The sequence below is a fragment of the Melanotaenia boesemani genome, chromosome 4 (assembly GCF_017639745.1).
Source record: "Melanotaenia boesemani isolate fMelBoe1 chromosome 4, fMelBoe1.pri, whole genome shotgun sequence".
Lineage (NCBI taxonomy): Eukaryota > Metazoa > Chordata > Actinopteri > Atheriniformes > Melanotaeniidae > Melanotaenia > Melanotaenia boesemani.
This window is the reverse complement of record NC_055685.1, coordinates 36,823,750-36,850,716: the sequence shown is the minus strand read 5'-3', so window position 1 is coordinate 36,850,716 and position 26,967 is coordinate 36,823,750. Positions and strand designations below refer to the sequence as shown.

The following is a 26,967-nucleotide window of genomic DNA, read 5'->3' as shown; positions in this document are numbered from 1 at the left end:
GGACAGAATCACAAACTCAAACCTGTATAAAACATCACAACAAAAGTTCTATTAAATTCAGATAAGTTGACTAGTTTTCACGCTGCAGTATATTCTTACCATATTAGTAAAAATGTAGCTTTAAACTGTCCCACTGAGCTTTTCAGTTTAGTTAAGTTGATTTTCCAGATTTCTAACTATACAATTTTTCTATCTCTTGACAAGGATTCTTAAAATTGAGTTGTTAACAACACTTGTGTGTTTATACAGTAGCTACAGTTAGATTGTGAGTAATTGACCGTTTAGGATGAAAAAATAAAATGGATGACAACTTTACACGTTGAATGGGTTGTCACTGCTTCTCTCATTACATTATAGTCTGTAATTCAGTCATTTTTGTTGTTTTTCTGTACACATCAGTACTGACTGGCCAGACCTGTGGGCTAAGATACTCACTTCTTGGGGGGACCACTATACCACTGTCTTAAGCGGGTAAAAAAAAATTAATTCACGGACCCGGATGTGGCCCGCGGGCCTTGAGTTTGACACATGTGTGTCACACTATTCAAGTGAAAGTATCTTGTCACCCTTGATAAACAAAGCAATTTTAATGTGTTCAGTTTAGAAAGTTTATTTTTCTGCCTCCTGCATATCTGCAATTTCAAACACGAGGAAATATTAATATGTATAAACTGATTTGTCACATTTTTTCTACCGTAATACACGACAAATCTGCGCACGCAGATGTACGTCGCCAGGAAGGTGCGGCTACATGACACCGTCTCAGTTGACGGCTGTTATCTGCAGAGATCCCATCCGTTGGATGGTTTGTAAACGCAGTTTTTTGTTTGTTTATTTTTTAATTAATATTATTTTTCACGGATCTGGAGCGGGTCCTCTGTTTTGTGCTTTAGTTAACAGGCTTCGATAAACATCGTTGCTTGCAGTCTGAACTGCATCTCGGTAAGTTAGTCATCCATACTATGCTGTTGTTAAATACAAAAAACAAAAACGTACCACCATCAGCTGCTGCATCTTAGTGAACTAAAGTACATTTAGTTAAGCCAGCTGCGTGCGGTTTTGTTGTTTATAAGAACGACGTTTACTTTCGTTTTTTAATTTGATGTCAACAAACTAAATACGCCGCTTCTCGAGCTGCTAATGACACCGCATTAGTGATAATATGTCGTTTGTAATAAAAGGCCTGGTTTAGTTTCATGTTTTACACTTTATAAGTTGTTCACCGGGTTTAATTTGACTGTAACGGTAATGTCGTGAGTGAGCATGCGCAGAACTTGTTGCGTCTGAAACCGTTGTTTTCTACTGTAGAGAAAGAGGTGATGCCAGAAATTAACAGTGATTCTTGTAAACAATTCTAAATCAGTACTCATCCACTTGGATCTTTTTTAAATTCTATTTTCTTCCAAGTAAAGTTTGCAACAGAATATATACAGAACGGTGGGTTACATATGAGAAACAGACATTGATGGGAAAGCAGCATCATCACGGTCAGTGTACATATATGTGAAAAAATATTCAAAAAGAAAAAAAAAGGGGGGGGGGGGGGGGGGGGGGGGGGGGGATTGTTGTAACATGTAGCTATTGCCCTATTCCAGTGATTCCCACCCCTGGTCCTCAAGGCACACTATCCTACTGCCCTATTCTACTAAAAATACACAGTAACAAATACGAGTTTTCAGACATGATTATAAGAACTAAGGTTTAGAGGACACTTCAGGTTTTCTGGTAGTTTGTTCCAGATGTTAGAAGCATAGAGACTAAACGCTGAGTCTCCTTAGTTTTAACTCTCGGGATAGAAAGCAAACTGCGATAAAACTGTTTACATGGATAGAAGTATTTTTGAACCAACAAGGTCAGGGGGAAAAAAAGGTGATAAAAAGCCAATGCCAGGCTGAACAAACTATCAACAGCAGATGGACAGGCTCTGGAAGTGATGTCTTGAAGAAATAGTAACAAATCCAGCAAAGACCTGAACCAGGACTCGAGAGATCTGGACCTGCAGCTGATCCATCTACTGTAATTGTCATGGATTGCAGGATGTGAGGACCAAAAATGCAGAAGGCAGATGGGTGCAGAAATAAAGGTTTCAATTTTGAAGTACTTACTTGGACAACACATAAGAGACACGATGGGGAAACAAGACTGGTGATCTGACAAGGACAACTGACACCAAGGGGAATAAATTCAGAGGTGAACTAACAGGGAGCAGGTGAAGCAAATAAGACCACAAATGAGCAAATCAAACCAGGTGTGCTAATACACAGGAAAATAAAACAGAGTAAAAAATAAACAAGACAAGACAATGAACCCACAGGACAGTAAAACTTGTAATTTTACTTAGGCTTTATTAAAGGACAGGACTCAGCCAGAAGAAATGAGTTTTTGGTGAGAATCTTACTTTTGAAAGCATAAAACCAAGCATGTTTTCCGCCCCGTGTGGGGCAGAAACTCTTAAAAGGAACTCCACTCTCTTTAGTTTTTAATAATTTAGTATAATTAATTTCACTCATACGATTTTTGTTTACCTTCCATATGTTCTGTGAAATGATGTATAAGGGTTGTAGAGGTCTCGGCACTATATAGCAGTATACTGGCTCTTTCTGTTCGGTCTTTTTAATGTGAAACCGAGCTCATTGAGAATGAAAACGACGAAGAAATGATGGGAAGTTGTGCTCTGTGCACAGACTTAATCCCATTCAGCGCTCCTCTTCTTAATGCTCATAAAACTTCGAAGACTCGTGTTGCTGTTTTTTTTTTTTTCTTTTTTCTTTTGACTGGAAACTAGGGCTGGATGATTAATTGATAAATCGATGAACCAAATTTTCCATTTTTATGAAAATCGGGATTTTTTTCCATAGTTAGTTAGCAGCAGACTTATCCCTCCCTCCACACCAGAACAGTGTTTGTCTGACAGATTTTCAGTGAAGTGACCCTTCACTCACACCTGGGATTTAGCTGTGCGTATAACTGCAATAGGAAATGCTGCTCTCTACGAGATGCAGAAGCCAACTTTAGCCCACAAACCCTAGTTAAGAGACGACCTTCATCAGGGGAATTATTTCTGTATGATAAGGATCCAGATGGAAAGAGATCACGGATGCATTGTGTCGCATATTTCTATGTAAGATATGAAGTCGTTTATATGATGGAAAAGCTACGACATTATATGCTTTATTTTTGCTGGCATTCATCTATATAAACAAATAAATGTTTTTAATAAGTTTATTTATGTTTTGTAAAAGAAAAGAAAAAAAATCGATTAAAATCGGAAATCGGATTTGGTTATAAAAACATCTGAGATTTTATTTTTAGGCTATGTTGCCCAGCCCTACTAGAAACTGAAACTAAGAGCAGCACAGTGCCGCATTGTTTGTCTAGATCCACGGTTTAAGAAGAAAAACTTGCCACAAACAATCACATTTGCCTTCGCCTCCATGTATTCTAGTCTACATTGCAACTCTTATACATAATCTCCCAGAATGCATTGCGCAAGTAAAATAATGGCAACTTTGGTAGTTCAGAAATGTAGTAAATGTATACGATTTTTAAAGTAACTGTGAATTTTCACGTGTCAGAAACACTTGATTTGAGTAGAATAGGGCAACAGCTACATGTTTAGGCCAAAATTTTCTAATAGCTGGAGTTCCTTTTAAAGAAGGGAAACAGGTAGCAAAGGCAGCGGTATGCCACATGACAAGAAAACTGGCCTGAAAATCAGTGTCATCTATGTGTGGGTTCCCTCTGGATCCTCTGGCTTCCCTCCTGACTCCAAAGACATTAAAATCTGAAATAAAGGGTAGGGTGGGCCAACTATTGGTTCTTTGTCTCTGTGTGTCGGCCCTGCGATGAATGTTGGTTTAAACATCACTGCCCTCATCATGGCTTATGTTGGCATGGTCGTTAGCCAATACATCCACCAGAGGGCAGTGGAGAGTTGAGCGTTCACCTCCAAATTCTGATGTCAGTTTCAATGAATAGCAAACTGTAGAGAGGATCATGATAATGTACATTCTCAGAAAGAGACATAAAAAGGAGGCAGTGCAATTAGACGGTGGTCTGTGTGGCCATTAAAAACATTGCAGCTTCATCTCCTTTTTTGTTCCTGTTGCGGGTAACACATCAGCCATGTTGCTCAACACGTCCCCCATGGTTTCCAGTAGTACATCTCCATTTGCGCCATCAGGGTACCAACCCAAGGATGACCAGATTACCCACATAAAAGATGCAGAAGATGATCTAAATGCTCTGTATTCATCTTTTGCATAGAGCGTAAATGGGCCTTAACACCAGGGTTTCTTATAGAAAACCTGCCAGCAAGCAGGTTATATTTACAGAGTAAGTTACCACGGTGACAGAGGTTTTCATATAACCTTTTCTGGAAGAAGCCCCTGGTTGTTTAGATAGAAAAAGAACCTGGGCAATTTTTGGTATTTTTAGGAATTTTGAAAATTTTGATGGCTTACCAGGTCTTTGCTTGCAGTTTTCTTGGAAACACAAAGTTCTGGTTTTTGTCTCTCTCTCACTGTTGTCTCATCTTTTCAGAACACCCGGGCCCCAAGGATGGACCTCCAAGCCTGTCTTAAAACCATCCTGAGGAACAAATATCAGAAACTGAAAGACAAAATTTCTGAAAGCCCGTCGATTCCTTTGAGACTTAGCTATCGGAAGATCAAACAAGAACTCTCCAAAGATGATTTGCAGCAACATGAGTTTCGACGTTTTCACGTCTCTGAACTACCCAGAAGCGGTATTTTCCGTTATGACCCAGTCCCAGACTTGTTGTCGTGCGAGTGCAATCACAGCAACAGTAAAAAAACAGTCCTCACTATTGGAGTGAGTGGAATTGGAAAAACCACAGTGGTGCAGAGCTGGGCTCTCGAGTGGGCTGAGAAGGGCTGCTTTGACATTCGCTGTCTGTTTCCTTTCACTTTTTGGGAGTTAAATTTGATACAACACAAACTGAGCTTAACTGAACTTCTCCAGGAATTTTACCCAGAATTAGAGAAGCTTGATGCCTCTAGCCTGAATGATGACAAAGTGTGGTTTGTCTTCGATGGACTTGATGAGTTTAAACGCCAGATAAACTTCAGCTGTCCGGCTGTTAGCGATGTTTCAGAGACATGTACGGTAGACACAATCATAGCCAATCTGATCAGGGGAAATTTGCTTCCCAGAGCACATATATGGATAACGACCCGATATTCTGCCGTAATGCAAATTCCTGATTGCTATTTGCTTAAAGAAACTGAGGTGCTGGGGTTCACTGACAAGCAGAAGGAGCAACACTTCCAGGCAATTATCAGAAAGGACAAACTGACCCACAAAGCGATCGACCATGTGAAAATCACAAATAGTCTCAACATCCTTTGTCAGATACCTCCGATATGCACCATTGTGGCAAATGTTTTGAAGGATCATCTAGAAGAAAACGATGGCTATAAAATCAATCCCTTGAGTCTAACCCAGATCTATGCTCTGGGTTCCAAAATGCTGGACGATTACAACTCTGACATTCTTTCCAAGCTAAAGAAGCTTGCGCTCCTTTGGATCGGAGAGGGTAATGTCATATATGAGGATGATCTCTTAAAGATGGACATAAGCGTTGAGGAAGCATCAGATTTCACTGAAGAGTGCCCATTTGTGTTGAGACAGGAGACGGGGCTTCACGGCACCACTGTGTTTCGCTTTGGTCACTCCAGCATTCAGGAGTTCTTAGCGGCGTCGGCTAAATTGGACGAGATTGAAGGCCAGGAGATTTCTCTTGGCTCCAGTTGTTGCCAGAGTCTGGTGGATGAGCAGCTGAACGACCCTGATGGAAAATACGACGTCTTCCTGCGGTTCATCTTTGGCCTCATTAAGGAGCGCCATTTATTCGAGCCCACGGACAAGCTCTTTTTACACACCACAATGATGGTCTTCAAGTATTTCTTTTCTCCTGCAGGTGTCAGTCTGTTTTACTGTCTGAGGGAGCACAACAGCCAGGCTTTAGTGAGCGAGGTTAAGTACTGTCAGAGGCAAGGATTTGCTCCGAACCCAGAATACACATCGATGCACTGGGATTTATTGTTGGAAAGGATGAAAAATATTGATGGGCTGCAAGAGAATTTTGAGCTGAAAGCATCAGAAAGATGTGATGAGAAACTTCTCAGGCACCTACCGGATATTTATAAATCAAGAAAAGCCATGTAAGTGTTAGTGAATTCATTTTCTTTAAGTTATATACACTCACCAGCCACTTTATCAGGTCCACCTTCTACTATCAGGTTGGACCCCTCTTTTCCTGCAGAACTGCCTTAATTTTTGGTATCATAGGCTATGTTCACACTGTAGCTCAATTCCGATTTCCTTGGAAGATGTGACTCATATCGGATATTTTAATGACAGTCTGAATGACACAAATCCGACGTTTTAAAATCTGACTCATAAAATGTGGTCCTAGATTGGATACATATCCGATCTGTGTTGAGATAACCTCAGTCTGTAAACAGTATGCACTATGTGACGTCGTGCTTTCCTCTGTGTATGTCTCTTCACAGCCACGTGCCGTTCACACAAGGTTGCACTGAAATGATAATGTGAAGGACCACACAAAAAAAAAAAAAAATCAGATTTGAGTGTGAAGACCTGCAGTGTGAACATAGCCATAGATTCAACAAGATGTTGAAAACATTCTTCAGAGATTTATTGACATGATGCCATCGCACTTCACACAAACATTTGACATAAAATTTATTAAATCTACACCAGTTTATGAGCTGTTGGACTGCTTTTAGCTTTAATTGTGGCAAAATAATTCACCACAGTATTCTTCATTAAGTTTATGCAGGACCAAAATATTTTCAGTTGCATTAATTTCTCTCCGAGATCTCGCATTGCTGAGAGGTGAGCTAGAAAAATTAAAAAGAACATTAAAAATAGAAGATCATTGTGGCAGATGAGTGCGCATGCCATGATCGTTGTTCTAACAACAATACAGTAATAATAATAACAGTGAAACCCATATTGTAATATCATCCTGATGTTACATAATCTATAACCTTACAATCAATGATGGAGTTATACAGTAATAATAATAACAACAATTATAACAATAACAATAACATAAATACTGTCTATATAATACTTCATTCCAGACCATTTCTGTGCTGTTCTTTATATACTAATTTCAGTATTTGGATATTTGGAGATCGCCTGTGTTCTTCCCCATCCTGTTCCACAGACACACAAAAACTTATCCTGGTGCTTCTCACCAAGTGCATTTAAAAACTGTGTTCCCTCCTAAATTATATCCGCCATCTCTCTGGCTGAAAAGGTTTTGTATATGGAATGGTAATAATCTGCAATTTGTTCTGTGTGACAATTAACCAGGTGTGTTTAACTCTTTCCTCCTCGCAGGCTGCGGTTCTCCAACCTGACAGACAAATGTTGTCCAGCCTTGGCATCAGTGCTGAGCACCAATGAGGTGTACCTGAGAGAGCTGGACCTGGGATACAACAGCATCAGCGATGATGGCGTCAAGGACCTCGTGGAGGGGCTGAGCGATCAAAGCTGCAGACTGAAGGTGCTCAGGCTGCAAGGCTGCAGAGTTACCGCACAAGCTTGTCAACACCTTGCCAAGGCCCTGAAACAGACCCAGAAGATGCAAGAGTTGGATCTTGGCTGTAATGAAATAGGAGATGAAGGACTCCGATATCTTTCAGCTGGTTTGAGAGATGCAGATTGCTGGTTAGAAACACTGAAGTAAGTATTTAAAAGTCAACCTCAGGAAGTATTCTGACTTTTTTTACACTTTGTAGAATTAAGCACCATCTTCAGACGGCTTGGGCCTTGGTCCTGCAGGTTTTTGGTGTTTCCCCTCGTCAACACACCAGACTCAAATGAAATGGTTCTTCAACTGCTTGTTGCCAAGTTCTTCACCAGGCTCCTGATGACCCTATAATTTGAGTCAGTTGTGGAGCAGCAGGGAATCATCTTAAACTAGACAAAAAACAAAAACTGAACTAAAAGATACAGAGCTGGTGATCCCTGCTTGATAGTATTAAATATATTATTTGCATGAATAAACACACTTACCAACTTATTAATATTCTTAAAACTGAAATGTTTAGTTTACAAAAGTATCCAGACCCTGGAAATGTTGCTTTGTGGAAACCTTGATTGCTGTAGTTACAGCTTTAAGGTTGTCTGGGATACATGTGTCGTCGTCCTGACGACCAGAGAGAGGAACGCCACTTCTGATATGTCACAGATGTTTGCTTGGAGGCAGCATGATATATTCTGTGCTCTGTTTTTTTTGTTTGTTTTGTGTTTTTAAATGAGCATAATGATCAAACATGTTGAAATCCATGACATCAAATAAAAGATGCTCATGCCATCCTCATCAAACGCCATCAGGTCTGTATGACCTGTCAGGTGTTGCATTTGAGCTTCAATGCAGAGCATCCAGTTTGGAGGCAGTGAGAAGAACTTGTGTATCTCTTTGAAAGATCTTGATGGATGGTCATTTTTATTTCCTTCACAAGTGGTGCGTCATCCTCAGCAAAGCCTGCTTCGGTGTCATATGCATGTACTTTTTTGGAGTAAAACAAAAGGAAAATTTGTTAAATAAAAGCATAGTATGCCGTTATTTTACTGGTTTGGCTCACTGGAGATCAAATTGTGCTGGATGTGGCCCCTGAACTAACATGAGTTTGAGACTTCTGCTCTTAAAGTTAAACTCACTTATTTTCCTTTTTTAATAATTTGGAAATATGCTAAATATTTTCCAGTGTGAGTCACAGGGTGAACATTAAAAGGAGAGAAATGCTAATTTTCTTCATAATAAATACAATCTGCTAGCTGGTGATTTGTAGGGGAAGTGAAATGAGTCTGAACACTTTGTGAAGCTGCTGTATGAATGAAAGATGTAGATTCTTCTACCCACATAATTTGCTTATGGATTATAAATGACTTCCTCACATAAAACTGTTCTTGGTTGGTGACATAAAGTATTTTTAAAGATAGAATTACATGCTGGCAGAGTTATACGTGCTGTATGTTTGTTTTTTTCCAGACTTTCGCAGTGTAACATTAAAGAGAAGGGCTGCTGTTATCTGGCCTCGTCCTTGCAGCAGAACTCAGACCATCTTAAAAATTTGGATCTGAGCATCAATGAAATCGGCAACAAAGGGGCCAGTCAGCTCTTTGAAAAATTCAATATCTCAAATCTACACAAACTGGAGTGAGTATGACTGTAAATGTCCTGTTTGTCCACATAAACGAAGAGGTTTCACTTCTTTGATGGCATTTTGTGTCTCTTCACGTGTTGATGGCAGGATGTACCACTGTGGCCTCACCGAGCTGAGCTGTAGCTACATCAGGGATGCTCTGAATCTGGAAAGCAGCACCCTGGTCGAGCTCAATCTGAGCAACAACAGTCTGAAAGATGCAGGGTTCAAGCTCATCTGTGAGGGCATGTATGCGTGGTGTAGTCTGGAGAGACTCAAGTAAGGACGCCTCGCTCTCCTTGGTCAAAACGATCAGATCAAAATAAATATATGCAGAAACTGATGCTCAAAAAGCCAAAATTACTGATTGATGAGGGTCTGTTTTGTTTCCCTTCAGTGTTTCAAGATGCGGAATCACAGGGAAGGGCTGCCCTTACCTGGCGAAGGTCCTGTGTTCAGTCTCTCAGCTCTACAGCGGGGTGGTGCAGAAGACAGAGTGGCAGGCGGTGGAGCTGAGAGACGTGGACCTCAGCATGAACTGCCTCGGAGACAGTGGGGTCAAAGAAATATCTAATGGCCTGAGGAATCCCATCAGCCACCTGAAAACTCTGAAGTCAGTCAGCTGTTAGATAAACATCTTCCTGCCATGGGGTTTTTCTGTGTGATGGATGAATGCAGCATCATTTGTGTCTCGTTTCAGCCTGAGTCACTGCAGCCTGACTGATGAGTGCTGTGCTGAGCTGGCAGCAGGACTGGGCTGCCAGGAGAACATCAGCGAGCTGGATCTGTCCGGGAATTATCTCCAGGATAAGGGAGTCAAGAAGCTCTGCATGGGACTCAAGAGCCCTCTGTGCATTCTCAGTAAGCTCTCGTAAGTTCTTTTTTATATGAATTCTTAAGAAGATTACCTTTAAATGTTGCTTCAAACCATTTTAAAACCACAGTGATCCAGAAGGTGTCTCCTGAGAGCTTGTGTGGCAAAATCCAGGATTAGCTGCAAATCCATCTGTGTTGTACCAGTTTTCAGTCAAGTTAGGTCATTTTTATTGTCCCTAATGGGATACTGTACAGACAGGTCCTCACAATATCAAAAACATCAAATAATAAAATCCACTCACACACATCAAGTTTCTGTGTTTACAGCAACAAAATGAAATGAGAATGCAAGAAGAGTCATGAAATGGTTTCACTCAGACTGAAAACCTGCAGAGATTTTCACCTGAATCTTCATCTCCCTTTGGCTTTATGGAGCTTGAGACACACACTACAGACCTTCTGCAGATTTAAGCAAATTGGTGGAGCCTAAACTGTGGGATAATAGGTTTTCAAAGCACTTCATGACCACCAGAGAAGGAAACATTGCTGACTGTAGATGTTATTTGTCTCAGAATGTACACAGGATGGGAAACATCACGTACACACTTAACCACCCAAAGCACCAGCAGGCAAAGCGCTGAGTGCTGCAAGTGTGTGTGCCACTATTTTCCATTACTAAACACTGAGATGGTTCAGTCTGTGTTGAAGAATAAAGCTGCTCAGACCAAATACTCACGTTCAAACTCTGTAGAACTGGACATTTCTATTCATGCTGCCACGTTTCCCCTCGTCCCTATTTTCACCACAAAGACATGATGAGTGGCTCAAGTCTAAGTACTGGAAGATGGTGTGTGATTGTTTGCAGACATTTTGCCATACTGGCCTAATTTGACAGATAATCCCTTTAATCCTTTTGTATCCTTTCAGCTCTGAACTTTTCAGCTGCTTCTCGTCATATTGTTGTGTACTTCTAGTTCAGGACTTATTAGGAGTGTTTTTGGATGTCAAATGAACCACCAGGCTGTTTCTGCTTCATGTTGGTAAAAGATCGGATGCCCTTGTGACAGGCTCTGTCTGGATAATGGCACAATAAATAAAGTCTTCACACTGAGGAAGTGAACTACTTGTGCTGCGTTTTTCTCCAGATTGAGGACCTGTGGGCTGAGCTCCAGAAGCATTCATTTCCTGACAAATGCACTGCAGTCCAACCCCAAACATCTGACAGAAGTGCACCTGATGGGCAACAACCTGGACGACTTCGACATCAGAGTGCTTACAGGCCTCATAAAGAGCCAGAAATACTCCCTGCAGATATTAGAGTGAGTTATTATTTTACTGATGTCACTGTGGGCTTTATTCCCATCTGAGGCTGATGGACGCTGCCAGTTAAAGGTTTTACTTTAGGCATTTGCATTTCAGATCAAAACAATGAAAAAAATCTTTGATTTATATAAAACAAATAGAGATGGTCCATCTGTTTTACTCGGAGCAGGGGATAATTACGTTTCCAGATTAAGAAACAGTTTTTAAACACAAGATGTTCTGACTTCTAATAAAGAGAATAAATATTTTAGATCCTGAAACAGTACAATGATCAGTTTGCTTCCTCACCTAAATCAACCTATTTATGTTATAAAAATGACATTTCCTCAAGTTTCCAGCAGAATGCTGTTGATTAACTAGCATTGAGATGGATGGTTGTTAAGACGACTGAAGGTCTCTAACAGGGCTGAGCAAAAATAAGCTGTAAACACACGATTTGTTTGTCATGCAACAGAAACGAAAATTCTTGCTTTGCTAAATAAAGAACAAAAACACTTTGATAAATATCCCATCAGAGGGAGGCTGTGTAGTCACATGTCTGAGGATAAAGAGAGAAGACTGAAACAATAATGTCACTTCGGATTGAAACACTCATGCACAGTTTGTGTTTTCTTATCTTTCAGTGTCACTGCAGACTGAAGAAAACAGACACAACAAAGTCAAACTTTTCTCAGTTTGGCTGAACTCAGAAGTGAAAAGCTTCATGATTTGAAATGAGAATTTATATCGGGCTTTAACATGTTTAATAGTTTTATAAAACTGTAAATAAAAACAATTGATTTATTGAAGGTTTATTACCCATTACTTTTTCAAATCAGTGGTTTAATTGTACCTTTACTTTGTATTAAAGTGACAAAGTGAAATTTTCTGTTGTGTATTCTGCTCGTGCCATATTTGGTAATAAAATGCATCTTTGGAGGCGAACAACAATAAATCAGTGAATTCTTATTGCACCAAGTGTGCAGTGTGACTTCAGATCTGTTTTGCTGCGGAGCTCTATCTGGTGGCGGAGCCTGGTATTGTTAGTAAATGACGCATTTGACGGCAGTTGACACAGCATTACCTCGTCTGTGTCTGGTAGGACAGCACCGCGGCCAGCGTCTCCTGTTTCCTCGCAGCGGACCAGTGAACGCACCTCGGAGGCAATAGGTAAGGTAGACTATATTTCCCCCCAAAAAAATGAATGAATAAATAAAATATATATATATATATGTATGTATAGTTCTTATCAGCATCCATTGTGTTTGAAGGAGATGTTTCCTGTCGGAGACATACTGACTCTTATGTAACTGCATATTGCAAAGTGTGGATAGAGTTGAGCTTTGTGTCTTGTCAGTGCGGTAATTTGATAAACGCAAATGGTGTCCAAAGAAAAAGTGCAGAGGGGTGTGGAGGGTTGTTTAGGCCGGAGTGGCGCAGTTTCAGCGGAGAATATTCCAGCTGACACTCATGCGGGAATCTTGTGTCACTCATCCTTCCGCTGCCACAGGAGAGCAAACAGCGCAGTGTGGTAACTGTCTGGAAGAGGAGGATGCTGAGACATGCAGACGTTCCCTGAACGCCCTCAGCTCTGCAGTGTCATGATCGACGCCTGTTTATTGCGGCAGCGCGCATTGTACTGGAATGTCATCAGCTGATGATTTTGCCACACGTTGGTTTTAATTAAGCGGGATTTAATATTGAGTCGACATCTCTGATGAGGCAAGACAGGTGCACGTCTGAATATACATCGAGTTTAGGCGTTATTAGTTTAATTTCACAAGATGTTAAAATAAATAAGCTTGTCACATTGCTATTTTTCCCCAACTAATGTCCTCTGAGTCCATACATGTATAAGAATGCATCATAGTGAAGTCAGAAGTTCAATCTTGCAATGTCCCCTCCCACCACAGGGCGCACTGCGCATGTGTGAGAGAGCGTGCGCCTTGACAGGGTTCGCTGGGTGCTAGTGCCAGCTTAAGCTAATTAATTAGCTTATTTCCTGTTGATACAAGACAACGGTAATATATAGTATATATTGTTTAATGTTTACATTTAGAATAGTTAATTTAAAAAAAAAATTAAAACCATAAATGAAGATGCTGGACAAAAACGAGGCGTGTGACTGAATTGCCTGCTAGGTTAGCTTAATCTTAATTTTGCTTGCCATAGAATTAGCAGAATTAAATAATTAAAGTTTAGATAGCTCAGACTTTTCTTCTTTTGTTATATTGTTAACTGAACTCGGACAGACAGTTTTCTAAAGCTTCTGGAGACAAGAAGGTGATGGTGCTAGGGTAATGCCGCCTAGCTAGTGGGGATGGGCCATGCTAAATTTTCGTGAGGCAAAGTTATCATTAGCTTATCTTGCGCCCCCCGGAAATACTTATGAAATCACAGTAAAAAATCTTTTCAAAAATGCGAAAATATTATATTGACATTTCTTAAACTGAATACAATAAAGTTTAATAGTACTATGGTAAATATGATAAACCAATGCTCAAAAACGCAGGAAAATATTAAAACACATCATCACATGCCATGCGATAGGCTACCATGACTATGGGACACCTTGGCTGGATTTCACATGTAATTGTAGTGCTTAAAACTCTCAGAAGTTAAAATAAATATCATGTTTTATAATAGCACAATGATAGCTCCACATGAAAAAAAGTATTTAATATTTTTACTGGCAGATATTGAAGTATGGACTCCAGAGTACTGATACACCCACCCCTACTTGCGAGAAGGAGATGTGGCCCTATCAAAGTTCGTCATGATGCAGAAAAGGCATAGAAATAACCAGGATTAATGAGTCTCCTTCGAAATATAGTCATTTACTGATATTTCTTCTGATTAGTTGTTATTGACATAAAGCAGTAGTCTACAATTATTTCATTTGACTAATTGTGGATTACTCAAAAATTTGATTAAAAACAAACATTGAAAATATTGCATGCATCAAAGCTTTTCTTTGCAGTCTAGACCAGATCTTAGACCTGGTCATGATAAAGCACCACAGGCCACAGTAAGGTAGTTACTTTGTTTCTTGTAGCTTGATTCCCTGATCTCAACCAAGCTAAAATTGCCCCTCTTGTACTTTGCTATCGGGTCCAATGTTTATTTGTCTTGGTGTTCATACTTGTAATTTTCGTTATCTGAAAAAGCAAGGTCATCTTTTATAAAATCTGATAAATAGCTTGGATAAGATCCTAACCTGATTGTTTAAGACACCAGTACTAAACTGTAATGAGTATGAGGTAAAATGACATTTATTGTGCAACATTTAGACTGTTACTTGTGTTCGCAGAACTGATCAAGGCTTTTCTGTGCTCCTAAATGTTTTTTTTTTTTTTCCTTGTTCATTGTTTGCGTCTTGACAAGCATCTCTGCAGACCCGAGTTTAATTTAGAGTTTTGCAATGCAGTGTATGTCAGTGTTTGTCACGTTGTAAGCAGCAGCTTTGGTAGTCAGTTTTTTTCTCCCTCTTCACGCAAGACATTCAACATTTAAGCATAATAATAAATGTTGAAACTAAACCACAACGTCTCTTCAGGTTCTGCATTATGGATCTTTCAGTGTGTTGCAGAGTGAGCAGCTATGGGGAAGGAGAAACTCCACATTAACATTGTGGTTATTGGACATGTGGACTCTGGCAAGTCCACCACCACCGGTCACCTCATCTATAAATGTGGGGGCATTGACAAAAGAACGATTGAGAAGTTTGAGAAAGAAGCTGCAGAGGTATGACTAATTTTTCCTCACTTAGACTACTAGTCAAAAGTTAGGACACACTTTCCCATTGGATTCAATGGGAAAGTGTGTCTAAGCTTGTGGCTGCTAGTGTAGGTTTAAAACGGAGCATCTTAATCATCAGTAGTTGTTGTAGTCCTGCTCCTATAGGTAAAAGAGAGGGGAATACTAGTAATGAATAATGAATTACAATTAATAATGAATGCCCACGTTGGTATTTTGTTTCAGTTTCTTAATTACATGGGGTGGATACAATAACACTAACAATTACTCCGTCTAACAGTCCAGTCTAATTGTTTTGCCATGAAATCTGCCATCATGAAGCTTAATTTCTCACTTTCTTTTTTCATTACTTATTTGGTCCATTTTTTTTTTTTGGAGGGGGGGCTCTTATCACCAAGTACACGATCTGGAAATATACCAAGGAAATGGGGGCTTGCATATTTCATAAATACACAGAAAACAGAATCATGAATATTTATGTGCTTGTGAAGAATATTTATTACATTGAAAAAGCATTGTTGCCAATAAAGTGGAAATAATTTGGATTCCAACTTTATGGAGAACACTACACTGTAAGACATTTATGAGTCATTTCTTTATTTCAATTTTTTTCTATGATTAAAACATCTCTTAATGATAAGTGATATTTAAGAAAAAAATGTCTTTATCTATTTCTTTGCACGTCTAGATGGGAAAAGGCTCCTTTAAGTACGCGTGGGTTCTGGACAAACTGAAGGCCGAGCGTGAACGTGGCATCACCATTGATATTTCTCTTTGGAAGTTTGAGACCAGTAAGTACTACGTCACCATCATCGATGCTCCAGGCCACAGGGACTTCATCAAGAACATGATCACCGGAACGTCTCAGGTAATTAAAATGAGAAAATAAGAAGGTACAAAGAGAGAAAAGTTCTTGAGGAGGACGTATGTCCTCATACCTGCTTTTTTCACCACTGCCTTCAGGCCGACTGCGCTGTGTTGATCGTGGCTGCGGGAGTCGGTGAGTTTGAAGCCGGCATCTCAAAGAACGGGCAAACTCGTGAGCATGCTCTCCTTGCCTACACCCTTGGAGTGAAGCAGCTCATAGTGGGCGTAAACAAGATGGACTCCACTGAGCCCAACTATAGCCAGAAGCGCTACGAAGAGATTGTGAAAGAAGTCAGCACTTATATCAAAAAGATCGGTTACAACCCTGACACTGTAGCCTTTGTGCCCATCTCTGGCTGGAATGGAGACAACATGTTGGAGCCCAGCCCTAATGTGAGTCTGCACAGTGAGCATTGTATAACCACACATCTGTGCTTTATATTTAAGATATTTAACAACTTTGGGACTACTTTACTTTTGCTTTTGCATAACTATAAATGAATAAATCACTGCTGCATCCTGAGCTACAGAAGTAAAAGTCCTCTGCCTCTGCAGATGACCTGGTTCAAGGGCTGGAAGATCAACCGTAAAGATGGAAATGCGTCAGGCACAACCCTGCTGGAGGCTCTGGATGCCATCCAGCCCCCCACTCGCCCCACAGACAAGCCCCTTCGCCTGCCTTTGCAGGATGTTTACAAGATTGGAGGTAAGACTGGAGCTAATTATAAAATCCAAATCCTTAAAAATAAGAGTGGGGAAAAAAAAAAAAAACTTAAGACTTACAGCAGATATATTTAATGTTTTATCTTGTTAAATTAATTTAATTTGTTATTATATTCTCATTAAGGATTTCCAAGTCGACAATACATTCCATATAAGTTGTGACAATAACACTTTTATGACATTTTAATGGTCCCTTGTAACACATGGAAGCAGTCCCGGCGCCAGGACGGGCAGCTGATGGTTGTGCATGGGCCCTGTTTTTCAGGTGAACATTGAGGACAAATTTCAGTTTAATCAGTCAATATTTGGTCCATATCAAAGCAGATTAGGTAGAGAATACCATTAAAAGAAATACTTTTGTCTACTATTTAAAAAAAAAACAATCAACAACCTTATGCCAACATTAAAAATCTGATCCAGCTGATGTCGGCTTTGACCGACAGATTCAACAGAAAATGGAGCTTTTCATTCATGAATAACAAAGTCAATCCAGTATTTTCAACCAATTTTTAGACTTTATATTTGAATGACAGACTGAGATAACATAATCAGAGCAATTAGGGGTTCGGTGTCTTGCTCAGGGACACCTCGACATGAGCTCTCCAGGCCGGGATCGAACCAGCAACCCTAGGGCTGCAGGACGACCACTCTACCCACTGAGCCATGCCACCCATGTCTTAAATGTATTTCAATTTAAATAAAAAGGCAATTTGTTGGATGGGAGGGTCAGCTTTGGGCCTTGCCCACCCTCATAGCCCCTGGTCTGCTTGAAAGACACGCATTTCTCTGCTCTTCCTGTAAGGATGTCTGGGGCCATAAATCCCAAATTCAGTGTTTTCCCTTTTTTCCTTTCTGAACTCTATTTTGTTGTGTGACCTCACATTTTCAGGAGAATCTGTCTAATCATGTGACATATAAAATTTTCAAAGTTTAACAGGAAGAGATCCTGTTTAAGAATTTTTTGTCTCTAGTGGCTGTTATTGGACAGTTGCTTGACAGTAAAGAGTGGGTGACCTGCAGAAAGGGTGTTGGCCATAACACGTGCAACACAAAAATGTGTTAGGTTTTCTTATCTTTTTTTAATCTTTGGTTTGAGCACATAGTGTCCATTTCTTCAAGCAAAGATCAGGGATTCTGGTTGCTTTGACCACTTTCCATGTTGGTGAGATGGTCCATCATAGATGCCTCTGAGCCCAGTGACGTTGATGCAGACTTAGGACCAAATTAAAGTCCTCAGCAAAAAAAAAAAAAAAAAAAAAAATATATAGCACATTTAAAACAACCTCAGTTGACCAAAACGCTGCACAGGACAGACAAAACAACATCAGCAATAAAATAAAAAAACACACACTCATAAGAAAAGTGTTAAATAATAATAATAAATAGGTAGAAAATCAAATAAAATCAGAAAGTAAGCAGGAAGAATGTTTAAGAAAGCCAAAACAACCTGCCTATCTAGAACTAAAAGCCAGGGAGAAAAGAGGTGTTTTCAGCAGGGTTTTAAAGTTCTCTAGAGGCTGCGCAGAAGACATGAGCTGAGTAAAAAGAGGATGAGGATTTCTGCTTGAATCTACAGTCTCAGATTGGTGAGGTCAAACAGCTTGAAGTAAAATATTAGAAAAACCACACCTGACTTTCTGCTGTTAAGAAGACCTGAACAGATTGTTTTTTAGGTGTACATTTTCTATGCATTCATTTTTTTCCTGATTTGGAGTTGTAGTTGAGTGTTGTGTGGTTGGAGTAATAACTGCTCCACTTATTAAGTCCTGCCTAAGTGTGGGTGCTGTCAGTATTTTAGGAATGAGAGCAACTTGCTCAGAAACCGCAGAAATGAATGAGGTTTCAATAGAATCCTCATGGGTCTGTTCTGTCCCAGATGTTTCAGTATAATTTTTTTCTTTTTATGCACCAGTTTTACTTTGTTGGAAAGTTGCTAACCTGCCTCTCTGTCAGGCATCGGTACTGTACCTGTGGGCCGAGTTGAGACAGGAATTCTGAAACCTGGCATGGTGGTGACCTTTGCCCCCGTCAACGTCACCACTGAGGTGAAGTCGGTGGAGATGCACCATGAGGCCCTGACCGAGGCGCTGCCTGGTGACAACGTGGGCTTTAATGTCAAGAACGTTTCCGTCAAGGACATTCGCCGTGGCAACGTAGCCGGAGACAGCAGGAACGACCCACCACAGGAAGCGGCTGGTTTCACCTCTCAGGTCTGCTGACAAGAGTGTGTGTTGAAAGAGACTCTCAGTGTGAAAATCACATCCATGAATGAGTGTGTTCCTCTGCAATCCTTCTCATTCTCCATCTGCTGTCTGAAGGTGATCATCCTGAACCATCCTGGACAGATCAGCGCCGGCTACGCCCCCGTGCTTGACTGCCACACTGCACATATCGCATGCAAGTTTGCAGAGCTGAAGGAGAAGATCGACCGTCGCTCGGGAAAGAAGCTGGAGGACAATCCAAAGTCCCTGAAATCTGGAGATGCTGCCATCGTGGATATGATCCCTGGGAAGCCCATGTGTGTGGAGAGCTTCTCCGAGTACCCACCACTGGGTGAGTTTTCTGTCCGGCACCGTTTCAGGCTTCTGGGTGAGGTCAACAGTAACTTTTACCCTAACCTCACTGATCGTACAAACTTTACCTGAATTTATTTACAAATACAGAAAAACAAAATGAATACAGGAACAAAAAAGAAAATACAACTAAAAAAACAATTAATAAATAAGGATAAATTCTTAATATAAAATAAATACATAGATTAGAGTGAATAAAAGCTAAAAGATAGAAAAAAATTGTTTGATTTAAAGAAATAAACATAAACCAAATTTGTTGCACATTTGTGACAACAGGCGTCAAGGAGGAAAGACTAAAACCTCCAGAGGTCAGGAGGTTTGGACCCCCTGCCAACACGGTAGAAAACATTAAAAGCATCAAACATCAAAATACGTATAAATGGTCATAATTCTTTTATTTCATATCACAGACATCTAAAAATTTACATTATGGCAAAAATAGTCCTTTTAGGATAAGTCATGAAGTATGGAGGTTAACTTACATGAAGTCAGCGTAAACATTACCTCTCTTGACAGTTGTAGAGTTAAATTTAACTTTGATGTTTCTTTTGGCTCCATGATCCCCCTCAGGGCGTTTTGCTGTCCGTGACATGCGTCAGACGGTGGCGGTGGGAGTGATCAAGGGCGTGGAGAAGAAAGCCCCCACGAGCGGTAAGATCACCAAGTCAGCACAGAAGGCGCAGAAGACCAAATGAACGTTGTGCTGGGCTGCTGCCCCAAACGCTCAGCGTGGCCGAAGACACACTAGCATCCCGCCCCTTCTGCACACCATAGTCAGCGTCTGGTCTATTATCACAATGCATCGCAAAAGCAGACGGAGGAAAAAATGTGACCTCTGCACAGTTAGTGACTAACATGTTAACTCACTGTCATACGTAGGTTTTATTGTCTTGGCGGAATAATAACAAGTTGCCAGCTGTTGTAGTTCAAGTTAAGCTGCTCATTGATGTAGCCAAAAACAAATAGTTTCAAGGTAGACGTGTTCTTTTTCCAGGTCTTTGTTGAAGTAATGCTTCATGTTGTAGCTTTAAAGAGAAAACCCAAGATATGCTCACTAACCAGATAGATAGACTGGCAGCCTGCATGCTCGCCGTTAGCGCATTAGAGAAACCAGCTTTAGAAGCTAGCGCCTTGCACTTTGCCTGACCTCAGCTCCCTTGTAGTAGCACTGATAAATGTTTCTGTAAAGTTTGTGCACCCTAAATGCTGTTATTTGTGAGCATACATGTAAAAATTAAAGATGTTTCAAAATGATGTCTTTGTTCTTGCAGTTGAACCACAAAGTTTTCAATTATGACAAAAATAATACAAAAACAGGTTCACATAGATTTTCCTTTATTGATGGATGAGAATAAAAGTTCACTTGCATTTTTATTACATTACAGGCTTGATTAACCTAACTGATTATTACTTGTGTAAATATGTGAACATAATTTAAATAAATTAATCAAAACAAGACAGAATGTTAACATTATAATGGCCCATTTTATCCCCTCAAGAAAGGAAAAAAAGTAAAAATGCCTTGAATCAGACCATTTTAAAGAGGAAATGAAGACAGTGCAACCCTTGTAAAGGAATCAAATACACAGAGATGATTATGAACCACAAAGCAAGGCACCAGTATGCTGTATGTACTAAAGACCTGGGCTTGTTTTCATAGCACTCACTCTTCGCTATAGGTAGGGTTGGATATGAAAACCTCTTCATGCAAAATATATTTAAATATCTGAGGAACTACATGTCCTGTGAGCAAACCGATACCAGGTCTTACAAACATATCCAGGGGCCGGATGATGTGTAAACAGTGCGTGCACCTAAAAACCATGCATGCACCTTTTCTCACATGTCGCCTGTTAACCCACAGATATTAACTAGTTCTCTAACTGGGACGTACTTGCAGTAAATTTTGCTTAACCTCAAATTATATATATATATATATATATATTTATATATATATATATATATATAGTTCTTGATATGATCATTTCTGCATAATCATCACAATAGTCCTGATGCACGTTAAAGAAGCTGGGCTTTATTCGGGTTTTCCTTATTTTTCTTTTTTTGATTGAATTTACAGTCTGATACTTGATGCTGGTTTTCATGACATCTACTAGTAGAAATGTAGACTTACTGCCACCTCCTGGTTATTTTGAGTCACTTCACTTTCTTATAACTAGAGGAAAACACACAGACTGTCTTCAGACCAGTGTCTAAATCTAAATGTAGTCTTTGTCACTGAAAACTGGAAGATAAACACATTTGTCCCGTCCCAGTTCCGGTAAATGGCAGTAATGTGCTTTCCAGTTTTATTTTTCACATCATCTCTCTTCTTTTATTAAAACCTCATATATAATGTTTATGTTCCTGCATTTACCAACAAGAAATTATTATTTATCAATTATTTATATTCTGCATTTATACCATAATTCAGGCAATGAGTGATCAGTGAGAAATTAATCTCAGATATGACAGGAAATACGAAAAATGTCAGAATCATGACACCCTAGCAGAAACACAGAGGCAAGAGCTTCATTTTTACTTTTTCCTGTTCAGTAATTGTTGTTCTGTTTGTGATTTCAGAGCTGAAAACAGACTGAAACACGTTTCTTTCTCCGATCAATCACCTGCTGAGCGCATCCTTTTGTAACAAGTGTTATTTGTTCAGCCCCTGGTTTCTAACTCATTAACTTACTGCCAGCTAAGAATGATGCATCATTCAGGCTCCAGAGGCTTTTCAGTAGGATCAACCTGCGTCTCCAACCTGGAGAGAACTACCAAATCCTAACTAAAATAACTACTTCTACACCATGCTGCATGAAGAGGACTTTGGTGTGAAATCATCATTGGTCAGCAGTCCAAGCAAACAGATGTTCACTTCATACTAATAGTCCATACATTCTGCTGCAAAGTCCACTTCAAGGAAAAAAAAGAAATCCCAGATTTCACCATATGAAACGAGCAAACATTGATTTAAATAAAATCTTTCATTTAAAAGCAGGGCGGAAAAAAAAACAAATGCAATACTAAGTTTATATTTCTGAACCAAAACAAAGTGCTTTGCCAGGTCCCACCTGCTCTGATCAATAATCAGTTTATTTAGTTTTATTAACCCATTCATAACATTCAAGATGTATTTCTATCCATGTCTGAAACAACCGATCGGTGCATAATTGATCTGACAGGTGCTTCCTGCTCCCAGGATCCTCCACAGGATGATGGGAATGGGACATCCCAGCTGGCTGCATGAGTAAATGAGCATTCCTATCTGTACATGTGCAAATAATGCACATATATAGGTGTGTATACGTCACACTGACAGTCTGGATGATGTGCACCTGGAGATAAGAAGTTTAATTAAAAATCTCAATAACTTTGAACTTTCTCTTTTTCTGTCAGTAATGATCCACACACCAAGTTTTAAAGCCACATTGGCCAAAAGTACGCAGTGCCTTTATTCACATTTTACATATTCTTTGTGTCGCTGCATCAGACGGTTTTATTGGCCTCAGTCAGCCGGCTTGCAGCTGCAGGCCTGAGCTGCAGCTTGTGGACAGCAGTCAAGCTACAGGGTTGGAGGAAATGTGTGCTGAGCTGCAGTCACACATTTCAGCTTCCTGCAGGGCTCAGAGATGTCACAATTACTTCTTTTCACAATTAATCGCAGTACTGAACGGCTCGATTAATATATGGTCACTTTCTATAAAACATTATGTGTGAACCGTGTCAGCAGATCAGCACCACATGATGTCGCTTTGTTTTCCTTCCATGTTACGTACGGCAGAGGAAGAGTTATTGTCAAACAAATGAAATCATCCTCGTCAGGTTTCTTTGGTTTTATATTAAAATAAAACAAAAACAAAGGCGTCATTGTGGAGGACGACTCACCAGCCTGTAAAGCATGAAAGTTGCAGGGAAAGGAGGGAATGCATGAATGTTTCACCACCTGCAGGATAACCAGCAGCTAAAGCTAAATGCTCAGTGGTTTGGTTAAATTACATTAATGTTTATTTAATATCACATTGAAATGAACTGTTATTGTTTAATAAAATAAAATACGTCTTATATGACGGATAGTTTTCCTGCTTAAATATAACTGACTCGAGTCGAGGTCCATGCCTAGTCCTCAGTGTTCGATGGGTTATAGAAGAAATGGCTTTTAATTAAATGTTGTTTTGTTTCTTTATTTCCACTGTTCCAGTGTGTCAAACAGCAGCTGGAAGTCACAGCAGGCTGCAGGTTTTCCTGCTTTCTAAAGAAATGTTCAAAACCATTTTTATAATGTAGTTTAGTTTCCTCTGAAAGAAATACAGAGTTAATATGTAGGATTTATTTATTCTTTACACAGCGGAGGAGGTTTTGTTTGTTTTTTTACGTTGTTTCTGTATTATTTTATAAAGTTGGACCTATCAAAGACCTATAAGGAGTGTTCATGTGCTTTTACATATTTAAAGCGTGAAATTAATGGATAATAATCGTAAAACTGATTATTTCTTCGACATAAATCGCACCATGAAAATCTATAATTGTGACATCCCTGGCAGGGTTAGACTGAGGTGTAGTTGTTTTTATTGTCCTTGATAGCATAATGGCAGTAAAAAAATACTTTTTCTTTAACTTGCTGCTTTGTTTAATTTAATTTTATATCTATTTAGAATATATAATTTAATGTTTTTCTTGATTTTTTATAAAAGAATGTAATGACATGTGAGATATCAGAAATATTCAGCATTGTAAGCTTCCTGCAGTTCCTAAGTTCCTCCTGCAGCTCAGTTTGCCTCAAACAACAAAAGACCAAATTCTTTGCCTTTTTCTCTAATTTGTGTCACTTTTCAAACTGATCTGATTATTTTTTCTGTGGGTCACGATCGCACCTCAAGGCGTTTCCAGCTGCTGGACTGACTGAGCAGAAAGTCTAAAAAAAAGGTGGAACTTCCAAAAAGTTTCACCTTCATAAAAATGGCGGTCCTTCAAAAAAATGGTAGCCATGAAGAGGATGAGTGTGACTTGAAGATATTGCATTTGTTTAGGATGGTATTTGTATAATTTAGATAGACGAGGAGAAGATCTGGTTTCTGAAATGGACTGGACGCCGTGGAACGGATGACGGCAGTGGTGAGGTATCCTGTGTTTCCTTGTGGAAGCGTGTGCTGATAGACATGAAATACATCTTTTTTTTCCTACTTGGAGCAGACATGTTAAATGTTGTGCACCCATGCCCTTATGTAGAGTTTCATATCTGTGCTTTTGACTAAGAGCATGCAGTTCATGCTGGAGGTCAGAGTCACGTACCAACCTGCCAACTCTCTGGACCGAGCTCCTTCATTTAACAGCGACAGGTTTTTTATTTTCTCTGTTCTCGTTTTTCAAGCCTTTATTTTCCATCTTAGGTTTGTCAAACATACGTTAAAAGGCAGAACTCATGCAGTGATATGCCCATGTGATCAGCCTGTATGAAAATAATGTGATTCTAAACAATTGGATCAACATTAAAATAAACAAAAGAACACCCCGTGTTATATTCCCACCCGCCCACTTCCCTTCAAAAAAGATAAAAACCGTCTCTTTGAGGTGAGTTTTGTGCATCTTCCAAGCATGAAGCTGGGTCTATTTTAGCCGTACATGTGGCATGTTCAGCAATTCAGTGCTGCCAGTGGTGGGGGAGGATGTGAGACCGCTGGCCAGGCTTTGGTTTGAGCCCCGAGACCCTCCCCCTGCTCTGCCCCCTGTCCTCAGGAGCTCTGAGGAGTAGGTGTGAGCCTCAGCAGTCCCCTGGGACAGGAAGTCAAATCCCTGCACCTCCATGTCCCTGTCACTAATAAAGAGGTCCTCCTCCCCCCAGTCGCCTCCACCTCTTCTTCCCACACCATCGCCTCCCCCCCCTGGGTCTTGGCTGCTGCTGTGGAAGCCGAAGGGGGAGTCGCTGCTTGTGCTGGGGCTTGGAGATGACAGGCTGTGGCTGTGATGGGCATCCTGGACAGGGGCTACCTGCATCAGATCCTGCACGGAAATGGACTTGCCAAGTCCGCGGTCCATCTGGACAGGCCCAGAACAGCAGCCCGGGGCCGGTGGCACCAGGGGCTCCAGCTCCAGGCTCATATGTCTCCTCCAGGAGCCCTCCTCTTTCGCGTTAAGCCGACTGCTGCCATTTGTGCTCCCTTTTAACCCAAACCTGCTCAGCCCCAACTCCAGGCCCACACTGCTGTCCTCCATCTGCCTGCCTAGACCTCCACAGAAGTCTTCCATGTCGGGGGATGCGTCGTGAGACGCTGCTTGCACCAAGCTGCCTGGGCCACTGCTATGGCTGGGAGGGGGCGGTGGAAGCCTGGGCAGAAGAGGAAACCCTCCATGTCCCACTCCTCTGCCCACTGAACTACTGGTACTGTTAGGGGTGAGGAGAGGAGGAGAGCTCCCCACAGCCTCATCACTTTCAGGTGAGATGGCCTGAGCCTGCATACGATGATGATGGGGGTGGTGATGAGGCAATGGCGATGGGCTAAAAGAGGAAGATGGGAGGCCGGAGGGAGGCGTGGAAGAAGAGGCGTTGAAATTGAGATTGAGCTCATTTGGAGGTCCCAAAATGAGGTTGAGTCCTCCCTGGGAAAGGTGGGAGTTGGTCGAGGAGCGTGTGACAAAGCCGCCAGGGGGAGGAACTCCGCTGCCGCTGCCCTGAGTGGAACTGGGGAAATCTTTGCTGAAGACAGAGGAGTGGTAGTCGGAGGTCTGCTCCAGTTCGAACAGAGGGAGAGAGGAGAGCGTGAGGGCCGAGGAGGAGCCTTTACGTAAAACCTGACGATAAATGTCCAGCAGGGAGTCCAGCTTCGACTCGATTGACTGGACCTGAGGGGGGTTGAGAGAAGAGGATGTTGATGAGAGTAAGGGGTCAGAAGATGTTGCGCTGCTAAATTTATAAAAATTTATCTACATCCACCAATGCAACACACCTGCCGTTCCACCTTACAGACGCGACCCAGCATACTCATGTCCTCCAAAATATCTCCATCAGACAGCAGCTTCTCCCTGATCTTCTTATCTAGAGGGATCTGGCCCTTACCAAGGATTTGGTCCACCCTGGATCGCACGACATGCAAACACACCAACATGTTAACAGCAGGAAGAAAACAAGTGGAGCAGAAATCCACTAAACAGCCCACAGGAAAGAGGGAAAACATGAAAATAAGCACATCGTCTTTTCTGATTGGCTAAATCCCGGCACTGCATGACAGACATTTCATGACATCAAGCAAGCGTTCCTACCCCGTATTTTTTTTTTTACTTTTTTTTTCTTTTTTCCAGCTGGAAGGTAAAAGTGTGTGACAGGAAAATGCCAAACAGGAGAGCCATGGAGTAATTATTTATCCGCTTCCAGCCACTTTCCTCTGGCTGAACAGATCTTCATTTTTCACTCATACCATTAAGTTTGGGTCAAAAGATGGTTTATTTTTATCTTGTTCCTTCATGTCTATTAAGATTGTTGACAGCACCCAAAATAAGTGGCTAAAAAGTAATCTGTAAAAAGTTAACAGTGATAAATAAAGTTTATGTTCAAGAAAACATTTTTTATGTTTTTTAAGTGCTTCAAAATCAAAATTTTTGTGGGTATCTGTTTGCAGCCTTAGATTGTTTAATCTGACTAATATTAATTGTTCAAAATTTAAATTATGGGAGGGAAGAACTATTATCGGGCAATTTCAGATGTATGCATAATATATATATATATATAT

General features: G+C 40.5%; 3 protein-coding genes across 11 annotated transcripts in view; 2 read left to right on the top strand and 1 right to left on the bottom strand.

The window, feature by feature from the left end:
• Positions 1 to 728: 728 nt before the first annotated feature.
• On the top strand, positions 729 to 12,139 carry LOC121638195 (NACHT, LRR and PYD domains-containing protein 12-like). Of its 2 annotated transcripts, XM_041982785.1 has the most exons (9): positions 729 to 942; positions 4,543 to 6,185; positions 7,396 to 7,740; positions 9,053 to 9,220; positions 9,315 to 9,485; positions 9,604 to 9,819; positions 9,907 to 10,077; positions 11,168 to 11,341; positions 11,969 to 12,139. In XM_041982785.1, the coding sequence occupies exons 2-9, from the start codon at positions 4,561 to 4,563 to the stop codon at positions 11,982 to 11,984; spliced, it is 2,886 nt and encodes a 961-aa protein (XP_041838719.1). In that variant the 5' UTR covers positions 729 to 942; positions 4,543 to 4,560; the 3' UTR covers positions 11,985 to 12,139. The 2 variants fall into 2 exon arrangements, with proteins under 2 accessions (XP_041838719.1, XP_041838720.1); XM_041982786.1 differs by lacking the exon at positions 11,969 to 12,139 and having other exon boundaries at positions 9,907 to 10,067; positions 11,168 to 11,257.
• Positions 12,140 to 12,366: 227 nt separating this feature from the next.
• On the top strand, positions 12,367 to 20,496 carry LOC121638197 (elongation factor 1-alpha 1). Of its 4 annotated transcripts, none has more exons than XM_041982792.1 (8): positions 12,367 to 12,494; positions 14,904 to 15,068; positions 15,769 to 15,948; positions 16,044 to 16,340; positions 16,503 to 16,653; positions 18,624 to 18,880; positions 18,989 to 19,223; positions 19,814 to 20,496. In XM_041982792.1, the coding sequence occupies exons 2-8, from the start codon at positions 14,925 to 14,927 to the stop codon at positions 19,936 to 19,938; spliced, it is 1,389 nt and encodes a 462-aa protein (XP_041838726.1). In that variant the 5' UTR covers positions 12,367 to 12,494; positions 14,904 to 14,924; the 3' UTR covers positions 19,939 to 20,496. The 4 variants fall into 4 exon arrangements, with proteins under 4 accessions (XP_041838726.1, XP_041838725.1, XP_041838728.1 ...); XM_041982791.1 differs by lacking the exon at positions 12,367 to 12,494 and adding an exon at positions 13,240 to 13,345; XM_041982794.1 differs by lacking the exon at positions 12,367 to 12,494 and adding an exon at positions 13,257 to 13,345 and having other exon boundaries at positions 14,914 to 15,068.
• Positions 20,497 to 24,779: 4,283 nt separating this feature from the next.
• kcnq5b (potassium voltage-gated channel, KQT-like subfamily, member 5b) overlaps positions 24,780 to 26,967 on the bottom strand; it is a 139,743-nt gene continuing 137,555 nt past the window's right edge. For all 5 annotated transcript variants that reach the window (XM_041982782.1, XM_041982778.1, XM_041982780.1 and 2 more), the window contains 2 exons: positions 26,188 to 26,314; positions 24,780 to 26,083 (listed from right to left, as the gene is read on the bottom strand). In XM_041982782.1, the coding sequence (XP_041838716.1) occupies positions 24,851 to 26,083; positions 26,188 to 26,314 (1,360 nt within the window). In that variant the 3' untranslated portion in view covers positions 24,780 to 24,850. The remainder of the gene's footprint in view (positions 26,084 to 26,187; positions 26,315 to 26,967) is intronic.